The 23,299-nt window shown below is 32.8% G+C and overlaps 2 protein-coding genes across 14 annotated transcripts in view; both read right to left on the bottom strand.

Annotated features, from left to right (window-relative positions):
• The window catches only part of LOC106078563 (disintegrin and metalloproteinase domain-containing protein unc-71-like), a 29,332-nt gene extending 20,322 nt beyond the window's left edge, over positions 1-9,010 (bottom strand). For 2 of the 4 annotated variants that reach the window (XM_056029264.1, XM_056029273.1), the window contains exon 1: positions 8,619-9,010. In XM_056029264.1, the coding sequence (XP_055885239.1) occupies positions 8,619-8,703 (85 nt within the window). In that variant the 5' untranslated portion in view covers positions 8,704-9,010. Of the gene's footprint in view, positions 1-2,444; positions 2,950-3,005; positions 3,076-8,618 lie in introns of those variants that run through there. The other 2 variants (XM_056029280.1, XM_056029286.1) reach the window with 2 other exon arrangements.
• A 692-nt stretch (positions 9,011-9,702) lies between these two features.
• Positions 9,703-23,251, bottom strand: LOC106078598 (alpha-methylacyl-CoA racemase-like). 10 transcript variants are annotated; one of them, XM_013239505.2, is made up of 8 exons: positions 23,195-23,230; positions 19,955-19,991; positions 19,384-19,511; positions 18,944-19,079; positions 15,746-15,889; positions 13,386-13,568; positions 13,091-13,249; positions 9,703-12,713 (listed from the first exon to the last, which is right to left on the bottom strand). In XM_013239505.2, exons 1-8 carry the CDS (start codon positions 23,213-23,215, stop codon positions 12,319-12,321), a joined length of 1,203 nt encoding a protein of 400 aa, XP_013094959.2. In that variant the 5' UTR covers positions 23,216-23,230; the 3' UTR covers positions 9,703-12,318. The 10 variants fall into 10 exon arrangements, with proteins under 10 accessions (XP_013094959.2, XP_013094960.2, XP_013094964.2 ...); XM_013239506.2 differs by lacking the exon at positions 23,195-23,230 and adding an exon at positions 22,816-23,024; XM_013239510.2 differs by lacking the exon at positions 23,195-23,230 and adding an exon at positions 22,884-23,024.
• Positions 23,252-23,299: the final 48 nt, after the last annotated feature.

Raw genomic sequence — 23,299 nt, 5'->3', positions numbered from 1 at the left:
ATTTATTGATAAAGCTTGTAATACAAGTTAAGAGGATTTAGTACAATTTTATATTAACAATGTTTGTACCCCCCCCCCCCCAAACCCACAGTTACTTTAAATGAAGTTTCTCTCTTAACATTTTTTCCCTCATTATTCATTTGAAGCAGCCTACTTTAATCAACATTGATAAAACTGATTCGATCAATGTACATGCATGGACCTGTAAATCTAGATAAAATTGATTTGAGATTTAGTCCAGATCTACTCCAAAATGAACATTTAGATTTAGATTCTAATATTTAAATGTAGACCTAGATTGCTAGAATGTGCTGGACTGCTTATACATAATTATAATTTATTTGTATAAATCTAGATCTATTGACCAATCGATCTATTTTTTCTAGCCTCTAAGTCTTCAGGCGAACGCAAACTTACTAATTTAATTCTTCAATTATTGATTCTAGATCTAGTAACATCTAGTTCTGATCTAAAAACGATGTAAATATCCTAAATCTAGATCCTACTTCTATAATACTCTAGACCAATATAGCTCTAGACTAGTCTAGACATAGGCTAAGGCTCTATAAGTATGTCTATATTGACTATATGGAACCTATACAAATATTAAAATATAAAACACGGAAAGAAAAAAAAATAATTTCTCACTCGTGATTTTTGTATTCTTTCTATTTCTAGATATAGGACTAGCCGCTAGGTACGCGAGTAGATCTAGACTATATCTATACTAAATACAAGACTTTACAGTCTAGATCATAGAAATAGATCTAGACTATAAATCGAGCCGATTCGAGGTGCGTTCCGTAGATCTAGAAATTCTCTATAGATCTAGATCTAGAATGTTTACACTTTTTTTGTCACTTAAAAAAAAAATACTGTACCGGTAATTAAAGCTTAGTGCGCATGCTAAGTGAAAGTCTCGCGAATCGCGAGATATGAGACGGGTCGATTTTGTTTAAAAATGGCGGCTCGCGCGATCGGAACTAACAAACTAAAATTTACGGGAGAAAATGACCAGAAATTTCGAAAAAATCTAAATCAACTAAAACCCTGGATTTTAACAAAATTGTAGAAGGCAAACCCGGAGGGAGGAAAATCGGTCCCCCCAAAACCCGGATTTCCGGGTTATTCCGGAAAAGTGGCACCCCTGGGTGTTGGTATTTTAGCAAGTTGAAGTATAACCCTTTTAGTATAACCATTAGTATTAGTAAGACGAATAAAGAAACGCATGAAAATATCTTTTTATAAATATTTTAATTCTCACTCCGTATAACACTTAAGTAAGCCAGCAAAATATAAACAATATTTTTATCCATACACTAACTATACATTAGACTTGGCAATTTAAGTTTATATCTTTTTGATTTGATTGTGACCTGAATGCATTTATGAATGCTTAATATTTTTTACGTAAAACTTTACAGAGCCCCGGGCAATGAGTCGGGTGCTCTTTCAAAGGACAAACAGATAAGCTACTAGGTTGCTTTATTGTTGGGTGGCCGCAACTGATGTCTAGACATCGCCACAAGCAGTTTGTGTGGGGTAGAGATGGGACTATTATTGAGTTTGACATATTTTAATATTTAAAAAAAAAAACAAAAGAACAACAGATATCACTTATTTCGTCGACTTAGAAGGCAATACGTTATAAACAATTGTTTCTTTAGTTCCGGTCCAAGATGCAATGTAAAATGTGTAAAATGGAGCTATGTAGAGCAGAAGTAAGAATGTTGCCGACATTCTTCGTTTAAAAGATAAAATAAAACTAATAACAATTTGCTCCAAAAATATGAATATATATATATTTATTAATGCTTATGTTTATTGATTATATTAAACATTAAGCATATCATTCACCTAGGAAAAAAAAGTTCATTCCAATGAAACAATGCATAGTCAATACTATCAGCCGATAAATTGATTAGTTCAAATCTTTTTTTTTTTTTTTTTTTTACAGCGATAGAGTTGAAGGCAAGAGAGGGGAGCGAAATGAGGTAAAAGAGAAATTGATGAATGAAAAGTAAGATTATTTTAAACAAAGTAACAATTTGCATTTAACTGAAGGAGCTATTCAACAAACTTCGGAAAATCTAACGATTCTGATCTCAACTCTCATGTTTTTGTATTCATGAAATCTGGAGGTTTAATATCTTGTAACCGAATGCGAGTGACGAAGATTTAAACACATTTTCTTTTGTTTAAAATTTTGTTTAATTTTAATTTTTCTGTAAGTACGAAAATGTAGCCTGTTTACATCTTGTGATATCGACGACAATAGCTAGCCTGTAATTCAAACATTCAGTCAATGCTGGGGGGGGGGGGGGGGGGGGGGAGTTTTAGTTCCTGAAAATAAATGTCACTGTCATTTAACTTCAACCCATTTTTTAAAAACATTTATTTTAAAATATAAAATCATTTTTACGAGAATGTGCAAAAATATTCACCTTTTCGCCAGATTTCATTAATTGTAAGCCAGGCTGGGTTATCAGCATCCAACTATATCCCTGATAAACCTTTGTAGAGATCTCCAATAATGAACGGGATAGATTTCTTGGATGAAGGTTTATCATTACCACCGGCAGCACCATTGATGTTTTTTTTGTTTTTTTTTACAACAGGCTTCAGTCCTGGATCAGGTAAATAGTCTTGAAATGAGGGCGATAGGTGAACGTAAGTCTAAACATTCCAATCATCCAAGCATTAACAAAACAGCTTTGATAGACGTTTAGTTCTAGTCACTTTCACGACCCCCCCCCCCCCTTCCTCAGCTAAATCGCAAGCCCAGAGATAACGGACATACCTGTTAGGCCTCTACCTGTTCACTTCTAGATCTATTTCCAGATCTTCACACACAGCGCATCACAGAACAAAAGATAAAATTTATTTATATGGCATATAAATGTCAAACTCTCCCCGATAGTAATGGTACTTAACCAACTTGAGCAGCCGATAAAGGAAAATATCTATTACATTTGAATATACTACAAAAGAGAGAATCTGACAACCTTTTCAGCCAATCCTCTGCCATGAAACTTTACACGTATTTTTGTATGTTGTCCACATTTCACGTGGTACCTAGATTTTACAAAAACATTTTTGTTAAGAAACCTGGGCTAGCGCTGTTCTCTCAATAACTTAAAACTTAAACCTCAACTTAAGTTCAATTCTCGATAAAATGACTGAATTACTCAAACACGCCAATATTTTTTTAAACTCTATACTTCATTGAATGAAGCCTATTTCTTTAAAAGCCAGTCTGTACATACTGTAAATAAATATTTATAAACCAAGTGGCCAAGGTGTGCTAAAAAAATGGAGCTTGGAGGAAACTTGGTCAACTTTTTATTCCAATAAATAAAAATCGTTGTTACATTTTATTACAGTGAATCTTTAGATTAATTTGCATCTCTGTAATTAGTTACCAGATTCATTTTCAGGAAAAAATCCTCTAAAGGCTTAAGAAATAGTGAAATAATGAAATTATGATCTAGCTACTAATTGCATGCTTGAGAAGGTGTAAAGCTCTTTTTAAACAGTATAAAGAAATTTAATATTGTTATAACAAACATGTAACTCTAGTCTAATTATTTTGTTTCCTAAGACATTTCTCCTTCATTAACAGTGTTCAACCAAAAAAAAAAAAGGATTTAAGATAAAGACTCCTTACCAAAGAGTTATAAAAGTAACTTACAAAAACAAATGGACTTGTTACAATATCTCTTATCAGCTTGCGAATTCTTCATAGGTTTAAAAAAACAAAACATGGAAGGACATGGATCTCAAAAACCACTCTAATGATTTTCCTACAAATTTGATAGTTTAATGTATATTTTAGGGTAATGAAATACTAGCTATTTGGTTACACAGGGAAAAATTCCGATTTTTTAAAATAAAATCTTAAAATTAAATTTGGATTGCGTCTTTTTAATTTGACCACAAGTATTCATTAAATAGTGGAAAAAATAAATAGAAGTTCAAGAACATTTTGTGCAGTCTTATGCAGAATTCATTAGCTGGGCGGACAGAATTAATTTGAGACAATATATGTTTATAATACTTTTATACAACACTTATTAATGTACAGTAAACAATGTTCTTGTTTTTAAAAACTATCATTCATTAGTTATTAAGAGCAAAGTAATCACTTTTACAGTAATGTATAATCAGCATCACGAAGAAGGACTTGTCTTTTTTAAAAAGTACTTTATTTTATCTTTTATTGGTTTTGTACATGTAATGGGGAAAAAGAAGAGGCTGGTGAAATATTTGTAGTTGTCTAGTCTGTCACACATTGGGCATAAAACTTTTGATTAAAAGATAAATAAGGAATTTAAATTGGACAGTGGATAGACAAAAAACAAAGCTTATCTAAGGGAAAGAATCGCTAATTACTGCAATGAAAATGGCGGGGTTTAGCTCCCTTTCTGCCATATAAAACAAAATTAATAAATTAGTACTAATTGATTAGCTAATTGTTTAATTTTTGGATTGATTTGTATGGCCATCGAGTATGAATAATAATGCAAAATTTCAACTGGATGGGAAGTGGGAGAAAAAAGTGTCAAAATGTAATAAAAGGGGATTACATCCATAAATATACACATCTTTCATTAAAATACAGTTATTCCCCTTATTTTGATATCAAACAGAATAATTAATTAACACTAATTAACTCATTGGTTGTTTTTTTTTGACTGATTAATGTCTTGTCGGATACAACTTGATCGAAGAATGGTAACATGTGAGAAAAAATGTGTTTAAACTTTTTACCAGACAGACAGACAGTGTGAGTTAATATTAAAAGCTTTGTAAAAATTAAACAAAGATATTTAGTAAAATAAATTTAAAAATTCAACATCTTAAAAAACATCTTAAAAAAAAATTCATTCATTCTTCATTTTCTGCTCACTTCTGAAGCAATTATGAAAAAAACAGCTTTAACGTGTTTAACAGTGTGGATTTATTAAAAAATGTGCCATAGAGTATTTTTGGGTCTAACATTTCAATAAATTTATTATACAGGAGTTACACACTAATACAGAAATCCAAGGAGAAAAAAATCCCACAACAAAAAGATGTGAAAATCTTGCAAAGAAACAAAAACATGCTACAAAAAAGGAAACTTGTAAAACAAAATGGAACCACAATAAGGATAGCACCTTTACATTTGAAATTGTAAAAAAAAAATGTTGTTTAGTATGCATTTTGACCATGCAATTTAATAAAGCTATTTTAGCAAAACTTTTCAAGTTTAAATTTTTAAGAATTGATCAGTGTTAATTATTTGTTCCAAACATAAACAAACTACTAATGATACAATGATAGGTCTAGTAACTAGTATGTAACAGCTATATATGTAGTATTTTATATATATATGTGTATTTTAAAATATTGACAAGTTCACTAAATCACTTGCTTTTTATTTAGATGTCTCTGTGCTTTTCAAATGATAACAATAACAAATAAAAGACAAAGTTGACAAAGCACTGCTATCACTTAATGTTTATGTGCATTTTTATGTTTTAAATCCTTTATATGCCTTTAATCTAAATTTTTTAATTAAATGACCTAATAGTGGAGAATGATAAATAATCACAATGATGTGTCTCTTGCATATTGAACAGACTGTAAATAATCATCGTATGAAAATGTAGATCTAGAATAATCTAGATTATAATTATATCTAATCTATGACAGATCAAATAAGATCAATCTATTCTAGAGTCTAGACTCTAGACCAGGGCTGGCGAACCTATGGCACGCGTGCCCAAGGTGGCACGCGAAACGATTTTGTGTGGCACGCGATGACGACGATATTAAGAAATGTGTTTTTTTGGAAAAATCACGGATATCTCAAATTACCATAATTAATAACGTTCAATTAATTCCGAGAACTGTAAATAATATGGAAGAAGCGCTAGGGGATCATATTCAAATATAATCCTTTCATATGACTGTGTTTGATTTGGGGAGCATAGGGCATAATCATTTTTTTTCAAGACAGTTCTTGTATTTGAATGAGATCTCCTTAGCTTCCGCCATTTTGTTGATACTGAAAACGTGTCGGTCTTACATCGTTGCCATCAATAAATTTTTATCAGAATAATTACCATAACATGTCATTCTCAAAAATTAAAAAAAAGAAAACTAAATGAAGAAGAAGGAAGTGGCAGACCTTTTCAAGAGTGGTGGACTGAAAGATATGGAATGACTCACAGAGAAAACAAGGCCTTATGTGCCATGTGTTTGGAAAGTGTTGTTTGTCGGACATCATCAGTAAAACGTCATTATGAGTCCAATCACAGCTGGCTTTTAGGCAAAAGCGAGGATGAGCAAAAAGAACATATATCGCGTGAGTTAAAAAAAAAGCGATTTCACAATCCAGTTCTTTTGTAAACTTTGTTAAAAGTTCTTCTAACTTAGTGGCTGCAAGTTTTGAAGTTTCAAAAATTATAGCTAAGCATGGAAAACATTTAAGTGACGGTGATTATATCAAGGAAGCAATGTTAGAATGTGCGTCTTATTTATTTGAAGACTTTCAAAACAAGGATAAAGTCATTCAGAGAATAAAGGATTCGCCTATAAGCCGAAACACGGTTAAAGCGAGAGTTATGAAATTGCACGTTAATATTCAAGACCAAGTAAAGAAGGATATTAATGCATGTCAAGCCTATTCTATTTGCCTTGATGAAAGTACTGATGCGACATAGTCCGCTAGACTGGTCATCATTGCCAAATATAGCAAAGGAAATGAAATACACGAAGAACTAATAAAATTAGCATCTTTGCCTAAGACAACAACAGGTGCAGATATATGTCAAACTGTTGTGACTGAACTCAGAAATGCAGGTGTAGATCTCAAAAAAATAGTTTCTGTTACAACTGATGGTGCTCCAAGTATGACTGGAAAAGATGCAGGTTTCGTTACTTTGTTTACAGGACATGTTGGACACCCACTAATAACGTTTCACTGCATTGTGCACCAACAAGCCCTATGTTAAAAAAAAACGGCTTAAAGGAACTTGAAGACATTATTAAACTTCATTACTGCCCATGCTTTGAATTAGAGAAAATTTGAACAGCTGCTAAATGAAAGTTCAGTTTAGTTACTTTGGCTTATTAATTTACAACAACGTACGTTGGCTAAGCCGAGATTACAATCTAGAGCGGCTTGTGGAATGTCTTGATGAAATTCGAATCTTTATGGAGGATAACAAACAAAATTGCTCAGAATTGACAAATGTTGACTGGCTTATCAGACTAATGTTGTTTTGTTTGTACCGATTTTTCATCCCATTTAAATGAACTTAATACAAAGTTGCAAGATTTCTGTCGATCAGGCATTTGACATCTTGACAGCATTTGAGAAAAAGTTGAAGATTTAAAAACGTGACATAGAGAAGGAAGAATTGAAATATTTTAACAAACTGAAGAAATTTTATGATGATTTAAAAGTTCATGATACTACCGGCAAAGATTATCACAAAAGATTATTTTTAGAGATAATTGACACAACTGCTGAACAATTTTCACTGCATTTTGAACAATTTCGAAAATTCGAGTACACCTCCAAATTTATAAAATATCCAGATAGAAACTCTGGATTTGACCATGTTTTCTTGGATGGGATTACACGACTTTGAAATGCAACTTGTTGAGTTTCAGTCCAGCGCAATTTGGAGACAGAAATTTATTAACTTACGAGTACGACTTGAATTAATTGAATGTGAACGGTTAAATGGATCATTAGAACCTCAGATATTAGCAGAAAATTAGATTCTTCAAGTTTGGAATGACCTGCCTAAAACTTTCAATTCTCTGATAAAAGTAGCAACATCCATTCTGTCATATTTCTCGTCTACTTACTCATGCGAATCTTTATTTTCTACAATGAATTATATTAAATCAGATGCCAGAAGTTGCTTGACCGATGAACTAAGTGCGGCGTGTGTAACTTTGAAGAATACACGGTATACACCAGATATCAAACTGTTATAGTCTACCACACAACAGCAGAAGTCGCACTGATTGACCTGCCCTAAGACTTCAAATCTGTAGGTCAGGATAATAAAATTGAATAAACAAGTAATATTGTTACTAAGCTGTTTATACATTCAGTTGACTTACTGCCATGGCTGTAGCACTTCTTTTATATAGCGGCGTCACTAGTAGACCTACTGGGCACGCAACAATCTTCATTGTTTTTAAATTGAAATTAATTGGCACTCGGACTGAAAAAGGTTCGCCAGCCCTGCTCTAGACTGTCACTAGACTAATCTAGACTCTAGCTAGACCTAGTGACATGACTTTCCTCTAGCAGCCTAGCAGAGCTAGAAAATTAGAATATAGATCTAGAGTCTACTACAACTACATAGAATTTTAGAATGATAGATCTATAATGACTAGATCTAGATCTATATTCGAGTTTGTCTCACAGCTTACTTGCCTTAACTTATCTTAAGACAAGTCAGTCACAAGTCTATTAGTATAAGACATAAAATGATTATTAAAGAAAGTCTGACTAGACTAGATCTAGCTCTACACATCTATAGATTCTAGATATCTAAGAATCTAAATCTAGATCTAAGTATTCTAGATCTAAGTTAATTCTAAGTTACCTTTTCGTCGCAGTCCGTCTGATGTCCAAGTGGTTACCAAAAGAATAAACAGATAAAATGCAACATATCCAAAGGATAAATCCATTTTCGAGGAAAAGAACAATTACTGAAAGTAGTGAAAGCAACTGTATGCATCAACACCCATGCCCATGGTAAGTGCATTCAGACTAGATTTACATATCTATATCTAGATACTAATAAAAATATAGTCTACATCTATCACTAGACCAAGTTGACTAAGACTGTCCAAGAGTCAGACTAGCCCTGGCCTACAAAGACAAATCCACTTCGATCGATGCACTGTAGCACTTCCGAGTCGAATTATTTTCATCACAAAAGAAACAAGTAAAGCCAATTCACAAATATGGTAGTTTCGTATAAATAAATAAAAAACACGTAAGTATGCATGAGACCTATGTTAGAGTGATTTAAAAAAAAAAAAAGGGGGGGGGGGAGTACGGTTTTCAGATACTGTCGTTAAAAAAAAAACCTTTTTTTTTTTGGGGGGGGGGGGATATTTTGCGCGGATTCAATAAAATATAGGCCTACATTTGCTTTGATAATTAAATTTTGTATACTTATCGTAATTTTTTTTTCTGTTACATAAAGACCTGCCGCTTAACTTTCGTGGAAAGGGTCTTGTGACCACCTCACCTTTTCCCGGTTAGCAGTTGTTCATAGCAAGATATCAAGAGAGAGAAAGAGTCCGGTCCGTTCTTTAAAATTTTCCAGCCAGCTTAATTTTCTTTAGACGACTTTTTCTTCGTGCTCCGGGGAGCTCCACTGTTCTTTGAAAGATGACTTTTGACAGTGTCTTGCAATATGACCGAACTAGCTCAGCTTTCATGTCTTCACAGTATTAAGGAGTTAACTCATTTGTCTTCTTTTCCTGGTATCTGAAACCCAGCATTTTTCTGTAGCATTTATACTTTTTTATAGGCTTGAATTCTTCTTTCAGCCTCAGCGTTCATTTGCCAACTTTCACAACCATTTGAGAAGACATTAATTGTCAATTGTTAAGAAATGTGTGTTTTTAAAAATAAAATCATGGTAATTACAAAAGATATTTTGAAACTTTGTCACATCAATTATATAAATTGTTTATTTAGCATAATTTGTTAGTAAGCTGTCCTGTGTATATGTTATAATATTTAAAAAGGAATTTTTAATGTGAAATGCATTATTTAAGAATTTTAAAATAGTATTTTACTTATTTTAATACAAAATAATGGTCACATATTGATATACCAACAGAAGTAAAACTAGTAAAAGAATAAAACACACAAACAATATGGCTACTGATACAGAAGAAATAATCACTGAAATAAAAATGTGTACATGAGTTTCTGTATAAATTAAACATATAATAATAATTTAAATTAACAAATACAATTAATCAAATTGTTCCCCACTTTTAGTAAGTTAACAGGCAATTTTTTGGGACGATCTTGACCAAGATATTTTATGAACTATAGCTAATTAAGCAGAATTAGGCTATATAGTTTGTGTATTATTTATTATCTTTAGGGCCAGTCTTTGGGTGTTAACTGTGAAGACAAAGTATTTTTGTAAGACCCAAGAATTGAAGAACCTGTACAAGAAGCAGTTGATAGTAGTGTAGCTGTATGCTGATAGAAGACGCTTGAGCTACTTCACAACTGTAGCTTATGTATTCAAGTTTTTTTTTTTACAAAGCTTATATCAACTCACTCTGTCTGTCTGGTAAAAAGTGTGTACACATTATTTCTCCCACACTCATTCTCGGATCAAAACTTCACAAAAATATTCATTGGCATAGAAAAGACATGAATCAATGAAAAAAAAAGTAACCAATTAGTCAAATAACTACTGGTAATTAATTATTTTGTTTGATACCAACAAGGGAAACTAATACTTCAGTATTCACAGATATGGCTAAATTTTTGGGGTTTGGTCCCCTTTATAATTGTTAATGCTATTTCTCCTCAAACATTCTCCAATCAAGTTGATACTTTAAACAATTATTTATTGTACCTAACAAAACACAAATCAATTAAAAAATACCCAATTAATTAATTGGTAATAATAATTTTGTTTGATTTTAATGAGGGAAATAGCTTGTACATTATTGATAGATATAGTTTTAAGGTTGGAGTTCTTCTCCTATAGATAAGCTTTGTTTTTATAAAAAAGAATTTTGTATATTTAGCTTGTTTGCATATTGTAAATCATTGGTAATTACTTATAGAATTAATTATCAATACTCTATACATTACTAATATTATTACTTTTTTGTTCTATCTTATATAAATAAACACTATGTTATGTTCATGGAAACATCCCTGGGTGTCAATTATTATTACAATAATTAGTTTCCATGTTACTGACAAACAATTTAAATGATTTTAAGGGCACATGTGCAGGCTGGGGGTTTCTGTAGTCTTTTAACAATCTCTTGGTCTTTCCTGAAAGTAAGCACTTGAGATAAGTGAACCTTATGGAGATAACTGCTCAAATCTCCAGGCCAAAATCTAAGCAACCACATTTGCACTGCAGACAGTAGGAAAAGAGTTTTGGAATACAACCCCACCATCAGATATAATTGACTTTGCAGATTCACAATCTACTTTTCAAACCCCTATTAGGCAACTCCTGATAATCCACTATATAATGATGAATTTAGACATCCCAGTCACATTACAATGAATCTCTTAGCACATAAAAATCATGGAAAATGAAAGGGAAACAAAGTCACAATGGAATAACTAGAAACACCATGAACAGTAAACTACAACACTATCAAGTCATATTAGCCAGTAAATTATAATCAATAGTGGCTCAACCAACAGACATCAAGAAACTATTTATAGAGAAATGACCACAGCAAACTAACAAACAGGACAGTATCATTTTCCTTTGCTGCATAGAGCAATCTGTAATCTTTTAACTCAGAACAAGAAACACATTTTTAACACTTCACATAAACAAAATAAACCCTGTAGTTCCACCCCACTATAGACACTGCACCCATCCTTACGAAACTGTGAAACATACTCTCTTAGAATGCCCAATTTAAGTCACCTTAGACAGACTCTATTCCCACAAGGACTCAGCAAAAACACTTTGTATGGATTTGTATTACACCTGAGAATAACATCACACTACTTTTCCAATGTACAGACTGCATAAAAGCTTACAGTTCATCAGCAAAAAAGTGGTGAAGATGAAGATAAAATACACATGTAGATCTGGACATGTGATATGCAGCCGTATTCAACTAATATTTATTAATGTCACAATGTCAAGGTTGTTGAGAAAAAGTATAATAAAGTCCTTTGCAAATAAATGAAATGTGAAAAAACTTTAATGGCATCTTATTTTTTTTAGTAAAAAATGTATAGTGATGAATTCTGTACATAAAATACTTTAAGATATAATAAAATATTTGATGAAAAATTAAATTCTTACCAATTATCACATTAAAAAAAAAATAAGTAAAAGAAATTTTAAGAATGGCATAAAAATAAATAATTAAGTTATTAAGTAACAATGTTTAACTGTAACATAATGATAAACATAAGTTAGGCATTCCATTAACATTAATTAATGTAATTAAAGATGAATATATCAGAAATAAATTCTTACAATTCAAGTCAAACATGATATTTGATTTTAAAAATCACTTCTTGGCTACAGTATAGGCAAAAGTTAATAACATTTACTAAAGTTTAGATGCCTCCACAACAGCTCCTGCTTTTATTAAGCCATTTATATCCATCTGAGAGTAGCCAAACTCCCTTAGTACTTCAAAAGTATGTTGGCCTATTTCAGGAAGGGGTCTGTACTGACGAATTTCTGGTGTTCTACTCATCCGTGGGGCTGGGTTAGCCATTAGGCTTGGTGGTTGCATTGATTTTTGGAATGTCCCTTTGGAAGCGTTATGAGGATGTACAGCTGCTTCTTCTGCAGTAAGTACAGGTGTGACACAAGCATCAAGGTTTTTAAAAACTTCTGTCCACTCGTCCCTAGTTTTTGTAAGAAAAATCTTAGCAAATAATTCCTTTTGCTTGTCTTGATCATCTGTTTGTGAGATATTTTGATTGTACAAGCCTAAACCTGAGGATTTAAAAAAAATATGAAAATATTATAAATTAAAAGACTCCTTCTCATTTTTTAAAAAAAGTTTTTTTAATTTTATAATTGATATTTAGAAATCTTTAAGTTTTTAAATTATTAAGTAATATATTTGGATCAGAAGCCATAGTTCATAGAGGCTAGTATGTTAAATAAAATAGTTTATAGCACATACTACATGTTTTATTTACAATACATTGACAATACAATAAAATAATGTAATTTATTTTTGTACAGATATTGCTAAAAAATATTCCAATCAAATATGAGAAGTAAATGTAAACAATGTAAAATTGAAAAAGAAAAACTCATGTTGAAACTCAAAGAAGTTAAGATATACTGTATTAGTTTCTAATTACCTTTGATAAGATCTTTATAAAACTTGTCTTCTAGAGCTCCTACTGAAACATATTTGCCATCCTTAGTTTCATAGGTGCTATAAAATGCGGATCCACCATCTAATAAATTATATCCTCTTGGTTTGTTGAAAATTACGTCACTTCCATCAATCCAGCTACCTGAATTAAGTTTAAGAAATAATAATTTACAAGTAAACAAATAATAAATTAATAGAGCATTTCATTTCTACTGCTGTATATAATTGCTCAATAACATTTAGTTAAGTATTAAAATAAAAGATTGAGAAGATGTTACCTAAATATGCTGAACCTTCCACCATATTTGCATCAATAACTTGTCCAAGACCAGAACTGTGACGTGCATGTAGGGCCATGACAATGCCAAGGGCACATATAAGACCACCTCCGCCAAAATCGGCAGCTAAATTTACTGGCGGAAGTGGTGGCTCATCTCTTTTGCCTAATTTTGATAAAATACCTTAAATAAAAAAAAATGAATATTATATATAATTATGCTTATTAAATTAGGATATTATGATAAGAATATATTTAGTGAACTTTTAAAATAATTATTCTATTTTAGAAATTGGATTTAATAATATCTATTTACAGAGACAATAGCCAAATAGAAATGTATTATAAATACAATATATCTTATCTTATCTAATACAGACGTTACTTCAAAAAAGAAGATGATTACGTCCTACACGTCATGCATTTAGTCATGCATATTAACCAATGACTTAAATTCTGCCAAGTCATTGGTTTTCCTGGCTAGCTCAGGCAACCCATTCCATGCTCTAATAGCACTAGGGAAGAAGGAGTATTTGTACAAATTTGTTCTAGCATATGGGACGAGGAATGTGCCTTTATCTTTGTGTCTTTCAGAGTATATTATTAAATTTTGTTTTTGTATTTGAAGATTATGGTTCAGTGTTTTATGTATGATTGATACTTTACTTTTGAGCCTTCTGTCCTGAAGGTTTTCTAAATTTAGTGATTTTACTAAAGGTGTTACTCTAGTCAAATGTGAATATTCGTTTGTTATGAATCTCACTGCTCTATTTTGTGTCTGTTCCAGTTTCTTAATGTTTTCTTGAGTTGAGGGGTCCCTAACGGAGGATGCATATTCTATTATTGGCCTAACCAAGGTTAAATAACATTTTAGTTTTATGTTCTTTTTTGATTTATAGAAATTTCTTTTAATAAATCCTAATGCTTTGATTTTTTTGTAGTTTCATTAATATGTGGATTCCATGACAGTTTTTCATTTATTATAACACCTAGGTATTTTGCGTTTTTAGTCTGTGTTACTGGTTTGCCATGAATAAGATAAGTGGAATTAATTTGTTTTAGTTTTTTTGTTACTCTTAACAACTGACATTTTTCTGGGTGGAAAGACATGCTCCAATTTGATTCCCAATTCTGTAATTCATCTAATTCTCTTTGTAAAATATCTGTGTCTTGTGTTGTTTTTATTGTTCTATATATTATGCAATTGTCTGCAAATAATCTGACTTTTGTTCCTGAAGTAATGCAATTTGGTAAATCATTTATGTAAATTAAAAATAGTAGTGGACCCAAGACTGTTCCTTGAGGTACACCTGTGTTTACTGTTATCTGTGTTGATTTAGAGCCATTTGTTATTACAGTTTGTTCTCTCCCTATCAGAAAATCTTTAATCCACTGATGCAGTGGACCATTAATGCGGAAATATTTTAATTTTTTAAGCAAACTATGGTGGTGAACTTTGTCAAAAGCCTTAGAAAAATCTAGTAAGATATCATCTATTTGTTCACTATTATCTAAACCTTTTGAAAAATCATCAATTAGTCCTATTAATTGTGTTTCACATGATCTATATTTCCTAAAGCCATGTTGGTATGGTGTGAGGACATTATGTTTGTCTAAGTGGTTTATGATGTTGCTACATATTATGTGTCCTAGGATTTTACATGTGATGCTGGTAAGTGATACGGGTCTGTAGTTTCCTGGGTCAGATTTTTCTCCTTTTTTAAATATATATTATTATTGTTTTTGTTTAGTGCAACTTTCATGCTTATAGCATGCTCAGTGAACTATGGTCCAAACACTTTTGTGGACAGTTAGGGGTGTGGGGGGGGGGGGATCTGGAAGAGGATTTCCATGCGGCCTTTTCAAAAGCAATTTAAAAAAAATTAGAATGTTTTAATAGTCTATTGTTAGTTTTAAATTTTTAACAAAAGCCTTATCTTCCCTTAGCTTAGTTCATTTTCTATATACATTTTAAAAAAATTAATTAAAAATAATTGATTAACTAATTGGTAATTGTTTTTAATTGATTCATGTGTTGTCATATCCAATGAATAATAGTACAAAGTTTCAACTTGATCTGAAAATGGGAAGTGAGAGAAATAATGTGTAAAATATTCCACCCAGACAGACGGAGTGAGTTTGAATAACTACTTATGTATCGTAGGGTCATGCTATAAAAGAAAAAAAATTTTAACCTAATTCCAGCTATGATGCTGAAAAAATGCTTTAGCATTTCATGTGATGAAATATCCATACTACATATTATTTTAAAAATCTAAAATGACTCCCTTGTTTAATTCTTTAATATTGATTTCAATACTATCAATGTTACGTAAATTAATTTTATTAGTTATAACTTGCCTGAGATAGAAATATAATTTATATCATGTCCAGCTTTATGAGAAAATAAACCTGTTTGTCCATAACCAGTTAAACGAGCATATATTAGTCTTGGATTAGATGCAGTTAATACCTCAGGACCAAGACCAAGTTTTTCCATAACACCTGACAGACCAAAAAAAAATGCAATCTTAATATGGTGAAAAGCAATCTATGCTTATTCTGAAAACAAAAAAAAGCAGAAAGTAAATAACAAAGAGTTTCTTAGCCAGGTTACATACACTTTTAGATCAAAATATCTGATTTGCCTTACTTAGTGCTAACACACCATTTGTTATTTATTTTTACACATTATCTCTAGAAACTAGAAAAATAGAGGAAATAACAAATATGAAATTTTATTCAAACATCTATTTAAGCTCAGAGAACAAGCCCAATGTGAACTACAAAGTTGAAGGTGCTGGTAAGCAATACACTGTTCTGAAGTGCTGCCATAAACAAAAAAAAAACAAGATTACAAAGACAGTTTGTGTGGAAACACAAACTCAAAATCAGCCCCCGAAGTGGTCCACCCAGGCAGGCTTCAATATTTTCAGAAAGAACATCCAAATGAAATTATATCAAAGACAAATGAGAGATAAGAATGGAGAAAGAAGGTTGACAGATCTTGTGTAGTGCCCCAACGGTACAGCAGATCAAAGGATAGGTGCAAGTGAATGCAAAGTTAGATGTAAACCAGGCCTAACTAGTTCCCCTTTCAGACCTTGTGGTCTATAGGGCAGATAATGTAAAGTTCATCTGTTTTTGTGGCCTACGGTTAACGAGGGTGTCATGTAGCCAGCACAACGACCAACCGCCTTTACTTTTCCCCAACTAATGTCAGGTACCCATTAGAGCTGGGTGGACTCAGAGGCACCTAAGGATTCCGAAGTTGAAAATCCCAGTTTCACCAGGATTCGAACCCGTATTAATTTTGAGAATTCAAATAAAAGATTAAACATTTTCAAAACAATTACATTAAGTGAAGACCAGGAGAGGCTCGGTAATGCGCTTAGCTTCCGAACCGAGGGTCCGGGGTTCGAAGACTGGGATTTTCAACTGTCTTTGTAGCCGTGTTCTCTTTAAAAAACTGCTTGCATAACTGATTTTAAAAATGAGATTTTTTCGCTTTCAGAAAAAAAAAGTAGCCGTTGCATCAGAACTTTGAATGGTCTAAAATATTGTGATGTCGGATTTTCAATATCTTTTCTAGTTTACGAGATCTAAATGGGACAGACGGACAGACATTTCGCACAAAACTAATAGCATCTTTTCCCCTTTCGGGGACCGCTAAAAATGTGTGTCTTCAATATCCTTATGAAACAATTCAATGCTCCACATTATTTGTTATTATTCCTTTACACCATTGCTGCTAACTATTAAATAAAGTAGGCCCTCTCAACTGCTCATCACTAACTTAAAACTGAAAAAATCTGGTTCTATTCATTGATCAGTTGTTTAAGCCTTACTGTAATTATATTCAATGCTAAGAATTAATTTTAAACTATATTTAAATCATTGAGTTAGCGTAACAAAATTCAATTTATTTAAGGCTTTAATAAATGTATATATTTTTTCAATATACATTTTTTTGAGGAGAGCAAATATTATACCATGTATTAATTGTTTACAGTCACTGCTTTACACATCCAAAATAAATACTCAATGGTGATACTAGTACTTTTTTTTTTTACCACTGAAAAAAATTGACAACAATAGGAAGTATATAAGATTGTAAAGTTAAAAAAATATTTTCACATATATTAGGAAGTTGAAATCACTTTCAATGTTTTATTCTATTTGTAATAAATATCTTTTATTTTAATTAAATTTTTACTGTTAAAGTAAACATATTTAACTAATAGTAATATTTTTGTTTTGGTTTTTATACCATTTTTCTTTATACCTTGATGTATTTGACTTTGGCCTCACTATAAATACAGAAAAAAAAGACAAGTCTTATAATTGGCTGCTCCAGGTAAAGCCTATTCAGATTCAAGCATTAAGATAAATGGACAGGAAATAAATCCAGTGGACAGATTCACCTACTTTGGAAGCACACTCTCCCAAAATGGAAACATCAATAATGAAATCGACTTGCATTATGCCAAGGTCACTGCATCCTATAGAAGACTGTATAAAAATGTTTGGAATAGACTAAGTATTACCACAAGTACAAGGCAAGGGGTTTATCAAGCTGTCATTCTCTCCACATTGCTCTATGCCTCAGAAACGTGCACAGAATGCCCACAAAGCATCTCTGAAAGCCTTCAGCATTGACCCTGCCACCTGATAGATAAAAGCACATGATAGAGAATCATGGGGCATCACACTGCAAAAACTGGGACACAAAATGCAGAGGACAAGAGAATAGTGCTGGCAGAAGAAAAGCGCCAGAGAAAAAAAGCAAGATAATGACACTAGATCCAACTCCAACTGAAATAACCTGCCCAGTGTGCAGCCGAACATTCCAGGTCTCACCTGCCACATGAGGGGACACAAAACCCCAGTGCAAAGCCCTCAGACCACTGGATGACAAAAGTGGTCATCATCACACCATGATGGACGAACTATATATTAAATTAATAAGGAAAGCTACACTGTCAAAACACTCGGTACTGTAGATTTGTCACTGTTGCTAACATCATAATGTTTTTTAAATTAATCTTTTAAAAATTTTTTTTTAATAAAATAAAATTTGAAAAGAAAACAAAGGTAAAAAATGCCTGAAATGAAGAAAATGTTAGGCCTATTTGAAAAACAACAAGCGTATTACACATGATTTGGAGATGCTATTTTATTGTCACATTTAATAAGTTGAAAAATTGATTATCGTATAGTTTAAATTTCTTTAGGTTAAGTTACCTTTAATTGAGACCAAGAGCTCAGTATGAGCATGATGCTACGAATAGATGCTTTTGTTCTCAAGAGTGCCTTTTGCTTTAGTTTCAAATTTTTCAGACTCTCCTTAGAGCTAGGTCGACTAGTTATTGAATCAATAATATAAATTAAAAACAAATCCCATCTATCATCAAGACCTTCTGTTAGGCATCCAAGCTAATTTAGGCCTAAACTATATCACCACACACCTTAAAAACTCAACATACTTTTTGTTGTTATATTAGCAAGATGAAGACCCTAAATAATTAAATATCCTTATATAAATCTCTGAATAGTTACCTGGTCTGAAAGGTTCCACCAAAACATCAACTTGAGAGCATAATTTTTTTACTACATCAGTTCCTTCTTTTTTTTTTAGATCTACACAGATAGACTGTTTGCCTCTTCCCAAGCAGTCGATATTGGGGGCATAGGGCTTAAAAAAAGAAAACAATTTTTTGCTTAGTGCCACTATGTTCTTTCAAGAAAATAGTATCAACAATTTTTAGCAATGAATGGCAATAATGAAATATTTGTTTTTGGCATACCTGGGCTACTTGTGTAAACATCAACAAAAACTAAAGCTATCCATAGAAACCAATGTAGGCCTACTATAACAGATTTGACTAAATGATAATTTTAAAAAATAATTTTACATTTCAGATATGAAACAGACCTCAAAATTAAATCATCGGCCTCTATATTCAAATACCAAAGTCTGACAATATCATGCCACTTACCCTGTCTATTCTAATAACTCTAGCACCAAAGTCTGACAGTATCATGCCACAGTATGGGACAGGTGCAAGACCTGCAAGTTCAATAACTTTTATGCCTTTAAGAGCCATGCTGAAGAAAATCGTATTATCTGTATACAATAAACAATATTGTTATCATTTTTTAAAATCAGTTTCTAGTTCCACTTTTCACAAAGTAATCCTTTTATTAACAGCCTTAATTTAAAATTCTACGTTTTGAATTTATGACAATAATAATGACTTTTGGTTTCAACACTTATCAACATTTTCTACTTCTCTGTCCTTGCTATAATAGTGCCCTTTAATCCTGAAGATTTCGTACACATCCATGGTAGATCCAATGGAAAGATTTTTTAATTAATGGTAAAAGAAAGAAACCATGCATGCTAATCAGAGAATTACTATTTGCTGATGCACTCTCTTCCCATTCACCAGCATTCACTCATTTACTATCGTTCTCACTCAAACTGAAATCCTCACAAAGGATATCACAGAAATAGTTGAGATAAACATAGGTAATCCCACTTATGGTGCAGTGCATGAATTTACTTACATCGGATTAATAGTTGCCAGAAACCAGAATGTAGAACCTGTGGTGATTTAAAAAATTGAATAAGCCTCTATAGTCATGGCAAAACTCTCTAAGCAGGCATACATAAATGCCTTATTGAATATGATGATCAAAATTTTAGTCTACAATGCCTATGTCTTAAAAACTTTGCTTTATGGCAGTAAGAGCCGGTCAAATAGCATGCATAAAGGCACAAACTAAACAGTTTTCTATAGCCTATGTGTTGTCTGATATGCATAAATTGTATCTGTTAGTAAGCAAGAACTCAGGTTCATGGCTATCAATGAAAATATGTGTTAGAAGGAAATTACTCAAGATGGAACAGCATGGAGCAGATTTTCCATGCTTGTATGACTCTGCTAACAGAGAGCAAAAGGCTGCCTTAAACGGGAGAAAATGAGCTGCAGGTGCCTGATACCCCAAGTAGAACCATTTCAAAGCATGAGCTGTGGCAATGTTTGCATCTCCAGAAAAAGCCTATTTAGCCATAATAGGTTCTGCAATCAACAATAGTGATTGTGGTGAAGATGACCATATGATAAAATTGATATAGAGCAACTTCTTTATAGGTCAATAAGTTGATAAGTAGATGGTAGCATCTCAACAAATCTCACTCTGTAGATGTTAGATCTCTAAGTTTGGTCTTGTTATACTATGATTAGATCTATTTTATGACAATCTAACTTAAAAAATTGATAACCAGCTGTCACTTAATTGTTATTCCAAAAAAGAGGTTCTGGTACTGAAATCTTCACCTGGCAGGGTATCAGGTAGTCTATATAATCTCAAGCAGGGATGTGTGCTCGCACCTACTCTGTTTGGCATATTCTTCTCCTGTCTACTGCATCATGCGCACAATGACATAAACGAAGGTGTGTTTTTCCATACAAGATCCTCTGGAAAATTATTTAATGTATCAGCAGCAGACGCCTTGGCTGGCTTGGCCACGTTCATAGAATGCCAGTAGGTCGACTTCCACAAGACATTCTGTATGGCGATCTAATAGAAGGCAGGAGAGCCACTGGTCACCCAATTTTACGTTATACGGATGTATGCAAATGCCACATGAAGCTCTTAAAAATCGACACTAGCAGCTGGGAAAAAAGTAGCACTGGATAGATCTACATGGAGAGAGAGCATAAAGGAAGGGTCTTGGATTACAGATGCCATACACTACAGAAGCAGAAAGAAGGGTGATAATGCAACGGCGCCTGGTGATCACATATGCCCATCGCAGCTGTGTATCAAGGCTTGGCCTCTTAAGTCACATAAGAAGTTGCAAAGGGAAAAGATCATCTCTCGAGACGTAAAATGCCACAGATATAATCCCTCTCTCTCTCTGTATGTATATATATATGTCTCGGAAGACAATGGATGCACCCAGATGAGTCACTGGCTTTGGTTACGTCTTGAGATGGGGCAGAATCTGGAGTGACTGATCAAGCCAATTCTGGAGCGGCAGAATTTGCCACAGTTCGTGCATGTATATGCATCTGTGCAAGGGCTAGTTGTCAGGGCAGCTTTCTTTTTCTTTCTTTGGCTGATGCAAGATCCAAGACTGAAATCCTGGCACAAGATGTCACAGAAATACCAGTGATATATTTATATATATATTATTCATTATCATTAACACTGACTGTACAAATATTTTCACCATTAACAGCTGTACTGCCATATCAACTCTTGCTCTGGCATCTCTGCCTCATCCTGGACTTGCACTTGGTTCAACTGTTTAGGACTGACCTCACACACTGTGCTCGTGTCAGACTCGATCGCAGATCAAGACATATCATATTTGTGAGGTGTCTTCACAGTACTACACACCGAACTGTGGTAATGTGCCATACAGAATCACACTGCTGAACCACACTGAATCACGTCGTCTATAGTGAACCGAACTATAGTGAACCATCTTGACTATGACACCTCCACTCTATATAAAGGGTTCCTATAGAACCTGCTGGAATGTCGCTCAACCATTTTGGTTGATCACATGACCACATTCAATGTGATTTGCCTGAGTACTATTCACAACACAGATCATTCCCAAACTGTCGTGTTGTCACTTGTCACGGCTGGCCATCAGAACCTGTCATGGTTGACCACTTGTCTAGCGCTGGCCTGAGGCAATTTGCTGACCATCACACACACGTACACTACTACCCCTATCCACATCACCACCAGTGACCAGAGTTTTAACAATATACACACACATATATTTATATATATATAGGGGCAGAAGAAAACAGAAGCCTGAGAAGGCATGGCTGCTCCTGGCAGGATGATAATAACCATCACGATCATGCCATGACCATCATGACACTAGTGACTAACACAATTACTTTAGGGTAATTTTTTTTATTTTGCTAAAAGTTAGGAGTAGTAGATCTAGAATTTAAAAAGACATTATATACTATTATTACTATCTTTATTGTATTGGGTGTAATTTTGTAAATGATAGGTCTAGTGTTAGTTTGTTTTGTGTTATTACTGACTTTGTTTTGAGTTATTACTGACTTAGTGACTACTCACTCTCAGTCACTCTACAGTGTAAATGTGTAATCATGTAATTTTTTTTTATTATTGAATTTATTTTTTTGTAATGTAATATTAAAAATTATGCTCAAAAATTTAAATAATAAACATTTTTCAGATTCATAGATCTAGAAATTCTGCATTATATGTTTATGATTATTTACACTGCAATCGATGACTAAAACAAAAACGATTAGATCTAGAACTTAGAATTTTAGATCTAAATCTAAGGCGGCTTAGAGCAGATTTCAATAGTTACAGAATCAATACTTTTGTCAATAGCTTTGTTTTGGAATTGTAACCCTTACCCTTTGAACTCTCACATCATACCAGGTTTTTTTAGCATTCAAAAATAGATTCTGCTAATACAACGCACCTTTCATTTATTTCTTCATTTCTTAATTTAGAAATAAACCATCTCCAAACAATAATTGGTCATCTAAATCTAGATTCTATACAAAGCTCATTATTTTCTAAAACGATAATCAAATAAGGGCATAAGGCTTATAGATCTAGATCTAGAATCTAGACCACAGAACTAGATTAACTAGATCCTTCTAGATTCTAGATCTATATAGATCTAGATATATCTAAATCTTTAGATCTAGATAATCCATAGGAAATGAGAAATGTTCTCATCTTCGACCACGAAAGAGGAGCTATATACCCCATAAGCCCCTTACATACATTAGCATTAGATCTATACATATAATATCGTATACTCAGCGATCTACTTCTAGGCTCTATGCATAGACCGATATATAGGTCTGTGACTATATAGTTTTTAATAAT

Source organism: Biomphalaria glabrata, chromosome 1 (genome assembly GCF_947242115.1).
Source record: "Biomphalaria glabrata chromosome 1, xgBioGlab47.1, whole genome shotgun sequence".
Classification (NCBI taxonomy): Eukaryota; Metazoa; Mollusca; class Gastropoda; family Planorbidae; genus Biomphalaria; species Biomphalaria glabrata.
The sequence above is the reverse complement of the archived record's forward strand: the minus strand, read 5'-3'. Positions and strand labels throughout refer to the sequence as shown.

Excerpts from the sequence above, each read along its gene's own strand:
- LOC106078598 (XM_013239505.2), bottom strand. The coding sequence starts at position 23,215 with ATGTATAGATCTAATGCTAAT. Across the intron at positions 19,992-23,194 it reads TGTATAGATCTAATGCTAAT|GTTCTACATTCTGGTTTCTG; the intron begins GTATGTAAGGGG and ends AAATCACCACAG. Across the intron at positions 19,080-19,383 it reads GAGTTATTAGAATAGACAGG|CCCTATGCCCCCAATATCGA; the intron begins GTAAGTGGCATG and ends TCTTTTTTTAAG.